Source organism: Polyodon spathula, chromosome 18, assembly GCF_017654505.1.
Source record: "Polyodon spathula isolate WHYD16114869_AA chromosome 18, ASM1765450v1, whole genome shotgun sequence".
NCBI lineage: Eukaryota > Metazoa > Chordata > Actinopteri > Acipenseriformes > Polyodontidae > Polyodon > Polyodon spathula.
Genome location: NC_054551.1, coordinates 21,345,946 through 21,356,427, shown reverse-complemented (window position 1 = coordinate 21,356,427; position 10,482 = coordinate 21,345,946). Strand labels below are relative to the sequence as shown.

The 10,482-nt window shown below is 35.7% G+C and overlaps 1 protein-coding gene across 1 annotated transcript; it reads right to left on the bottom strand.

Moving 5' to 3' along the window:
• Positions 1 to 200: 200 nt before the first annotated feature.
• Positions 201 to 8,315, bottom strand: LOC121331027 (zinc finger Ran-binding domain-containing protein 2-like). The gene is made up of 11 exons (XM_041278126.1): positions 8,227 to 8,315; positions 8,024 to 8,126; positions 6,691 to 6,743; positions 5,982 to 6,090; positions 5,313 to 5,395; positions 4,671 to 4,747; positions 3,872 to 4,042; positions 3,308 to 3,492; positions 2,519 to 2,605; positions 1,322 to 1,486; positions 201 to 1,039 (listed from the first exon to the last, which is right to left on the bottom strand). Exons 2-11 carry the CDS (start codon positions 8,092 to 8,094, stop codon positions 973 to 975), a joined length of 1,068 nt encoding a protein of 355 aa, XP_041134060.1. The 5' UTR covers positions 8,095 to 8,126; positions 8,227 to 8,315; the 3' UTR covers positions 201 to 972.
• Positions 8,316 to 10,482: the final 2,167 nt, after the last annotated feature.

Sequence of the window (10,482 nt, the reverse complement as noted above, 5' to 3'; positions counted from 1 at the left end):
CAAAACTAAAACAGATGCTGCTGTTATTCACAAAAAATGCTCAGATATGTAATGCAACTACCTCGAGCCTTCAATTAAAAACAAATACAGCAAAAAAAGAAAAAGAAAAACAATTCTAAAGTATCCAGTGGGGTAATGGCTTAAGTTTGCCTAATATGAGTTTGTCTTATTTATTTATTTTAAATATATGGTCAATTCTGAATATGGTGAAGTTCACATGTACCAGTATATGGTTTGCCTTGCACAAGAGAGATGCTGCAAATTAGTTGATATGGTCAGAGGCCTGCTAACAACTTTTATAATCCCAGCTTTGAAAAACAGTAAATACAATAATGTTATCTTGGAAGAATTTCAGATTTTATAAAAACAAAATTAAGACAATCATAAATACTTACCTTAAGAAAATTCATCATTATCAAGTCAATACAAAAGGTTCAGGAAAAAGCAGTCAAAATAACTGCCAAATAAATGATGTTTAAAAGAAAATTAAATCATGTTTTAGAGTGCACAATTTTTTGTGGGTTTAAAATCAATGAAACACTATTAGATTTGCACTATGCTCAAAATATATAATCTGAATTCTGCTGGAGACTGAATCTAACCCTCCTACAAGATACTACTAAATATGTTAAATTGTTGTCAGCAGGTGTTAAATTGCATGCATTTCTCTGATACTGTCAAAGAGGTTTATGAGCAATTCACTTTTTGCATAGCTGATGGAAGTAAAAACAGTTCTTTAAAAAAACAAACATCATTACTGCATGGGATATGAGGAAAAGAAGTTGCAGTTTCTAAGACAGCAAGGACAGACCTGCCACTGCTGTATTTCCAAAAGACCATTCAGGACGTATCATCACAAAAGATGACTTAAGTATAAACAGCATGACATCAGATTAAACAATACATCTGTATTTTTAAAACACACCATGCGCTTGTCTAAAATATATTGGTTTGAAAATGCCTGGTTTTAACTTATTTCTTTTTAGAACTTGAGGACTGGGAGCCAGAGTGAGAAGATCCAGAAGACGATCTACGGGGTCTGCAGAAAGACAACAAGAAAGCATGCAAACCAATGAGTGCAAAAACATTGTAATCTGTGCTGCCTTAAATCCTCTTCCAAGAACACTCCCAAATCAAATTAACCTAAAACAACAAACAAAAAAAACAACTTCAAACTACATATTTGACACAGAACCTACTGTACATACATACAGAAGTTATTCACAGTAAAATCACAAATTACTACCCAACATTAATGTAAGTAAATAAATAAATAAAAAATATCACGATACACCTATTTTTATTCTACAGAAACCCAAACCTTTCTGTAGACCGAGATCTTGAGCGTCTTTTTTTTCGGTCACCAGATGACGAAGACCTGGAGCGGCTTCGTTTCTTGCCTCTATCAGGCGAAGAGGATGACGGGGAACTCGAACCAGATCTTTTTCGAGGAGAGGAAGACCCCCTGCGTGACCTGGAGCTGGATCTTCAGGTTCAGGGGATAAATCAGATTTAAACAGATTAGTAAAACAGCAGCAAGTAGTCACTATCCACTGCAAGTGCATTCTAATTATATTTTAAGAGAGTATGTGTGTGTGTTATATATATATATATGACTGTACATGAGGCTCACAGTGGGAACCTATGCCCCCCCCCCCGAGGGAAGAACTATAGTTACCAACAGGTGACACTAATGCTCGAAGCAGCAGGTAACTACAATTCCTGGACGTAACTAGTTCTTCCTGAGAGGCCTTTAGTTTCACACTATGAGCCAAGGTCTGCAGTGCATATCTGATATGAATCAGTCAAGAAATTAACGTTTAAGTCCATAGCGCATATCGTTTTTTGGTATATAACTGTGCGTCTGACTCTCTCACTAACTGCAGCACAGAACTCTCAGGAGTCCACTGTATTTATTTACACTGTCAAGTTAGATTTTTTTAATTTTTTTAATTTTAGAAAGTCAGAAAACACTGCAGCTTCTTTGTTTTGTAGTATATTTTGTAATTAATTTTCTGCTGTCACAAAATCGCTGTCCAGAAGGCCCAGATGTGGGTTTGTCCGCCATTTTGCATTGCATTTCTAAGGACTGGTTCTCATTCATATTATTTTATATGTGTGTGTGTGTGTTGGGCAAGTCGTTGGTTTTTCAACTACAAGAAAAGAATGTCAGATCAGCTAGAATACAAGACTAATAAACATTATTCCACAATTTCATCCATAATCTGATAACGTGAGCTTCATTTGGTCCTGGAGTGAGCGCATGAGTTTCACTGGAACTTGAACTGTGTTCTTTCTATAGCTTCTGGTCAAAATGTCACAACGGAATGGAAGGTGACTTTCTTCAGCAATGCAGTCTCTTTAATGCAACAAATGTTTTTTTTTTTTTTTTTTTTTGCTGGTGCCAGCAGTCTAGGTGTACATTCCACAAGGGTTTAAGGAAGAAAGCAAAGGTTCTCCATCTCCTTTGCCTCCTCACATACACTCTCCAAACCAGAGAGCATGCCACCTCATTCACCTTGATTTAGACCTGCGTGATCGAGCACGATCTCTGGAGCTCGAGCGAGATCCTGACCTGGAACTGGAGGAACTTCTTGATCGGGATCTGAAAAAAGGATAACATATTTTCCAATTCTTGTGAGCTAAGAGACACTGAAAACACATTCTCTGATTATTACAGGGCGGGGTGACAGGAACGACACTTTGTCATGAAGACAAAGAAAATTTAAAATGAAAATCAGTTAATAAAGGTCTATCAGTAGTTTTGATAAACTGGTTAATAAAAAAAAGTGCATTACACAACTAAATACAAGTGAAAGTATCTCATTTCATATATAATTTTTTCCTGTTTTTTTTTCCTGAAAAAACAAACATGCAATTTCAAAGTTAGTTACTACCTAAAAACAAAGGATGGATTAAAAGAAAAATCACTAAAACAGCATATGCCTACATATGAAAAAAGCAACTGCTCTACAAATTTAACCCTAGGAGTGCCCTACAATTCATGGTTTAAATCCAAGGTTTGCAAAGCTGGTCTACTAGGCAATCACTTAAATTTGCACAGTATTTTTTGTTTTCAGTACTAGTGAAGAAAAAGAATATGTCTAACAAAAAAAAGGAAGGCAGGCACTACTAGAGTTAAGTGTATAGAGGAGTGTTTTCTTTACTGCATCTACACAATTGCCTTACACAATAAAATGCAAAATACTGCAACAAGAAAACAAACAAAAAGCACGTCATTAAAAGAAAAAAGTGAAACTGATACGGACATTTTGCCTGGAGTTACCCTTGACCTGTACCCGTTTACCTGGACCTGGACCGCGAACTGGAGTGAGAGGAGCGGGAGGACGAGCGAGAACGGGAGGAGCCAGACTTTGAGCCGCTCCCCTTTTTAACCTCCTTTTGTTTTTCATCATCGCTGGCATCCAGGTCATATTTGGAAAGATCAGCCTCATCTTCATCCTCGTCATCTTTATCTTCTTCGTCATCATCCTAACAGAATTCAGGAAAGGTTAAACTGCAATTGTAACCCATATATTTGTCACTATTCCAAACAGCTGTTAGTTGACTTTACGGCTAAGGTCTTAAAATTGCCTCTGTAAATGACAACTTAGCTGCAAATCCTGAATTCATATAATAATCTGCAATTTCATAAATAATTTTTTGATGGAACTGGAATTCTACTTTTGCATATTTTTTCTTACTGTAAACTTTCTAATTAAAGCACATGCTTTTATTAAATTATCCCAAAGCCCCAGTATAAACTTTAATGCAACCTTGAAAAAGCATAGCACAGTAGAAGCAACCATGCTTTTCAACAGAAACCAGATTGCAATGCATGGATCCTTCACTGTATGAATTAATTCCTTACATCATCTAGTTTGTATTTTGAAAGATCCCCATCCTCCTCATCGTCATCATCTTCCTCCTCCTCATCCTCCTCATCCTCCACTGCTGCTGTTGCTACCACAGCTTTTTCCTTCTCCTCTGGGGAACCCTTGGAACCAGTCTTTCCACGATATTTTTTCTTTTTACGACCAAACTGAAGTTAAATGGATAAGGATTAGATTAATGGCACTTCAATGATTAATAAGATAAAATATTTAAAGCAGTTATTATATTAAGAATGATAACTAAATCACTAGGCAAACAAGCTACTTATGCTCAAGATGCAGTTTAAAACAAACAAACACTTTAAAAAGCAGGTTAATCTCGTTATTGAAAGTCCATTCAAGAGTAGACCGCTATTGCAGTTTTGTTATTTCATTTTCTAAGCTTAAATAAGGCAATTAATTTGAAGTACATTTTCTGAAATACAACTCTTCCAATCAATCAAATCAATCTTTATTTTATATAGTGCCTTTAATACTGGAGCACCTTCACAAAGCTCTTTACAAGATAGTGAGCAATGCACAATAAATTAAATAGTGAAATCGTAATCAAACTGGAACTTAAAAGGACATCACATTTGCCTAATTTAGCAACAAAACAGAAATCTTAGTTTCCCTAGGCAGGCCTTTAGTGCTGTGATAAACCAACTTATTTAAATGTTTTCAATACGCCCATTGCGTAATTAGAATGACAATTTTAGAAGGTTTACCAATTAGCATTTTTACAAACTGAAGTGGACTGCATATTTTTTTGGATTAAGAAAATTGAGAATGCTTCACCTCATCATATTCTCCATCTGAATCTTCACGTTCAATATACTCTACATTCTCTCTCTCATTAAATCCTCCTCCATAGCCTGTTGGGTACACAATATCCAATGTATTATAAAATGCATTTATTGTTCAAACAACCCCTTGAAGTTGCTTGTACCGTTCATGATGTTTTTCAAATCAAATAAGCTTATTTTTCTATAAAAAAAAAAAAAAAATCTTAGTATTACTCTGTAGATACACAGGCATACTTTTTCACTCTCAGCTGTGTGTACAGATGACCCGGTCTGTAAAGCACATTTCTTAAGGCCTGCTGCCATCTGCCAGTAAGAGAGAAAACTGCATACACTTCTACAATACAGTTTTCTTATTTTTTGAAGCATGTTAGACGTGTTAAACTTTGCAGATGCACTTATAAGCCCCTGCACGTTATTCTCACGGGAGTAACAAATTTGGACTTGCATGCACTCCACGTGGAAATCGCAGGAGAAGGTGGTGGGTGGTTTAATAACTACCCTAAAATACCTGTACATCAAAAACAGAAGCTTTTGAACCTATTCCTTGTAGTGCAGATTCGTCACTCTTCCGGACTATATATTGTTGCACTTAACTGCAATACAAGATTACTACTATAGATTAATAACTACATACCTGTCCTTTCTTCCAGTTTGGCATATTTTGGAGTATTGCACATATTGCACTCCGACCTTCTGGCCCAATTCACATTACCACAGCTGAAGAGCGAAGAACAGAAAACAAAAAAAAGGGGAGGGGGGGGGGGGTATTAAATCATTCAGCAAGTGTTTTTATTGAATTTGTAAAAATAAATCTAAAATCACTGTGATCACATAAGTGACTTGCGAATGTTAATTTACTTGGAAGACGTTTACACATGTAACAATTCGTGTGTCTAACTGAATAAATTTATTCACAGAAATGAAGTAGCTCAAAATGAACGTAGCTTGAGCAGGAGTACAACTTTCCATACAGACTCCGACTAAGGCTGGGGTCTGAGGATCTAGCAAATTGTCTCATTTGAACACACATGTGTTGTAGTCATCATCATTTATCACAGCAGTAATTGATCACTAGATAAAACCGATTCTGTAGCTTAGGTCTCGTCAAAACATGCAGAAAGTGATAATTATGGTGCAATTACTCACTCTAACTGACAAGAATGCAGTATTTCGAATTGACACTAATTATTAACTTTCCATTTTATTTAAAGCACTAACACGTTATTACTTGCAACCACCTACAAGTTCTTATATAATTTCATGTGCTTTTAAACAGAAATGCTGATCATTTGCACCACTTTACGTTTTACACTGCCAGTCATTAGCACTGAAGAGGCCACGGCTCTTTTCAGCAAGAGTCTTTCCAATCTCTGTTCCTCCTGCCTTCATCATCTTAGCTTCAGTTGTTTTTTCTGGTAAACAAAACAAACAAGTATCTTAAAAATTAAATTTAAAAGGATACAAATTATATTGGGAAAATCAGCTGTGACATATAAAAATACTGTCTTTCGAATACCTGTAATTGGTTTTAAAATATCTTTAACTTGGTTTTAATGATGCTACTATGTCATTATAACAATTTAACTTGACTTCACAGTATTATTGTATTTAGGTCTATGAACAGACCACAGATTCTCGTTTGCACAACAATTTGATTCATGTTCTTAAAATGTTGTAGCTTTTTTTTAAACTCCAAATAATGTTTTAGTGGCTTGATCTTAAACAATAATTCCACAACTCTGCCAAAATAGAATGAAAAATGAACACGAGGTATGGCCAAATCAACAAATCCAGACTATCTTCCAGGTTCATTAGCATCAAAGAAAATGTCTATTCAGAACCATCCTATCATCTGTCACGGTTTTTAAATAAGACGCCCTTCTTAAGACTATTCACAAGTCATGACCGTTAACCATACCCTTTTCAAAATATAGCCACTTGGATATTTATAACTTGAAGAATTGACAACCAGCCTTCACTGATGTTTGGAACATAAAAAATAAAAAGCATACCTCTGCCACACCTGTTGCAGTTTGTTCTTCTGGCAAAGTTAACGTTCCCACACCTTTAACACAGAACACATGATTGCGGCATTTTAGTCCCAACAGACAAGTTTACAAAAAAGAGAAACACTTGGTGGACTGCATCAAACTGTAAAGGAAATATTTTCCTCTTCATGACATTTAGTAAAATACATTGTTTCACACATATTTTGGGAAGGTGGGAGTGCAATATTTCTCAATTTTAAACAGGTGATGTGGCCCATTTACTTTTTTTAATTTTTTTTTTTTTTTTTTTTTTTTTAACTTTCCCTACTTAACCTTTAGATGCTAATTTGTTCTAACTACGTCAAATGCTAATTCTTGACTAGGTCTACCAGTTTTTAAATTCGACTTACATTACAGTGATACTAATAAAACAAAGAGGAAACAAGAGTCTGGGAGTATTTTCAGAGCCAAAGAACCACGTTTCAGAAAAAATACAAATGCAGGAGTGCTTGTCAAAAACGTAAAACGTGTAGGCGACTAGATACTTGGATACAAATCAAGCATTTGTTTATTTTACTGCACTGCCAAGTATAACCCAGGAAAAGATAGTATAGCTCCTGCCCAAACCCGAAGGTATCTATATCTGGTGCAACGGTGCTAGTGAGCCATTTGTTCCAAAAAAAAAAAAAAAAAAAAGAAACACACACGTGAACACAAATTAGATGTCAAATTACACATTCCTTAACTGATTTTTAATTTTTTTTTTAAGTAAATATACATATTAAAAATGGCTTAAGTGTATCAAGATATCCATAATTGAATTATATTGAATTATACATTGTGTATATATATATATATATATATAGATAATATATATATATATCTATAAATATATATATATATATAGAGAGAGAGAGAGAGAGCGAGAGAGAGATGGTTGGTTAACTAAGATTTGCTTTGAAATTATGATTATTTATTTATTTTTTATACATGCCATCAGTTATTTAGTCCAATCGATTGTGAAGAACATGGCGATATGCAACTGAAGTACAGCGTCTGTGGTCTGAGAAAGCAAGTACTACTGCTTGTTTCTTGTTTCATCACTTCAGGATGTCCTACTCAAGCGATCTATAGCTTTTTGAAAAATATAATACATACATGGCGATTTATGCAACTTAAAAACAATATTCACTGTTGTGTTTGCTAGGCCTGAGTCGCACACAGGAAGGTCTCAAACCGAGTCCCTACTTCTGATATACCACGATTGGGAAATTACACATAAAATAAATATATCCGTTTGAGAAAAAAAAAAAAAAAAACCTTGCTTTTACATTCAAACACTTAATGTTCGTCTCACTTTTTATCTGAGCAAATCCAGTCCCCGTCGCTCACGCGAAAACTCTTCGCCGACATCTTAGTCTCCATCATTTAGCCGTCTATCTGGGTCCAGTGAAACCAATCTGTAAAACAAAATGAGTTACAACAGCCCCCACTTATCCTCAACGATCATCAACGAAATTAGCAGAGCTATCAACAGAAACCAAATGAATACTATTTTACCTGTGAGAAAGCTTTCAACGGTTCTTTCAAATCGATCTGGCAAAAAGAAAGACATCAGCATTGGGTCTTTGAATAGTTTCACTGCCGACAATTACCACGCGCATTGCCACCTAGCGGGCAGGAGGCAATTTTTTGTTTGTTTGAATGCAGTAAAAGTTGTGGGGGCAGCCTATGTGTTAAGAGATTATACATGTGTGCTGATAGTGCAGACAGTGATGCATCTTCTTGTTACTGTAAAATAAAGCATTGGAAAACAGGGTTATCAGTTTTGGAAGTTTTGCTGTATTGGGTGATGTTGACAAGGTGAACAATTCAATATGGTTTTGCTGTAAATTAATTTCCCGATATGAGGAAAAATTTTTTTTTATGAATGTGTCATTATAAATATACCTGTGATTGTAAATGTGCAAATACAGAATAGTTATTCTCTTAATTTGGCATGCATTTATTTTGTACATTGTCATGATTTGTTGCTGACAAATACATTTCCATCGCAATAATAATAATAATAATAATAATAATAATAATAATAATAATAATAATAATAATAATAATAATAATAATAATAATAATGAGTTATACCCATGTACTGACTGACTTCTCTCTTTCATGGTATGTAGTGCCAGATGGCATCTGAGACTGATACACAGAGCAGGGACAGCACAAGCAGTGTCAATGGGAACATGCATCAAGCCCACCCTGGTGGGACCAGTCCTCTCAGTGGGTGAGAAAGCAGTCCAGTGTCCTTGTCCATCCAGTCTTTGATAGTTTTCACTGTGTGATATGGACCATTGTCCACTAAAGTATAGAGTGAGAGTGTGATCACTGAACCCATGTTTATAGCCCACAATGACAAAGATTGTTGCTGAATAGTTCCACACCATATTGAAAGTATCATTGATTGTCTTTAAAATTTTTAGGGGTGAGAAGCGATCTTGGGGTAATATGGGTATGGAAATTTAAATCAAGGGAAGGAAATCTAATGCTGCTTCTTTTTAACTTAATGATGCCTGTGGTGACAGCTCATTTAATGGTGGTGGAAAGTACAAAGTGCACATTTAACATGATGCTGCTGTTTAAAAGCTCTGAAATCCAATTATTGGTGGGAGCTAAATGGACAGACCATTGACTTGGAAGTCAAATCATTTATAGAATTTTACATTACCATTGGAAATAATGGGTTATTAGAGATACTGTGTGTCTTTGCACAGTGTGTTTACTGAACATGTACTTGGAGAGGTGATGGTGAGGGGAACTCATTATTGCTGGAAACCAAAGTAATGATACATTTGGAATGTATTTATTTTGTGGGAGAAACACATGGGAATGCTGATATTTCCACACTGCACTGCTGAATGCCAACATCATTACTTGTCCTGAAATATTTATAAGGTGCATTCAAATTAACTATTTATGCCTTATTTACAAACAACCTGCCCTGACATCTGCCTTGCTGTACAGGAGTTTTAGTTAAGTACATTATATACTCCTTTCTTTATTTTTGTGTGTTTGTTTTTCAATATCAGTATTACTGGCAGTAAATGGGTGTAAGAGCTGCAATGTATAGAGGTGAAGATAAACCCCAGTATCCAGGTTCAGTCACTAATATGCTGCCTTTTGCTCATCAGAGATACAACTGTATATTACTCAATTACTCAACTCACAGAGGTCCTGAGTTTCATCAACTGGGATGTTTGTCCAGGCTATTGATTGATCAGGTGTGTGGGGTATCTCCCTTCTTCGCGGGTTGTACAATGACTGTTACTGGTCTGTAAGTTTTAAAGTCAATTTGCAGTTCTGACCAGTGAAATGCAGGTCGTTTGAGTGGTCTGCAGCCTAACAGAGTTCATTACAAAAAACAAGCAAACACCTAGTACAAGCATTGCCATTTGGAGTGCAGGGTGAACATGATTTCAATTCTGCTCATGTCAAGTCAGTCTTAGATGGGAACCAGCAGGGAACACTGTATTGGCACTCTCACAGGAATCCCAAGGGTAGAGTTAGCCACATCAGCTCAGCCACTCCTACTGATCAGGTGCAGAAATGTCCAGGCATTAACTTCCCAGGCTGGGCACTCACCTCCAGGGGTCACTAGTGTGATAACATTATAGCTTCAGCAAGGTGTGGGCCTAACAGTCCTCAGTCCTCCTGACAACTAAGTTGGTGTATATATATATATATATATATATATATATATATATATATATATATATATATATATATATATATATATATATACACTAAATTATACTTGGG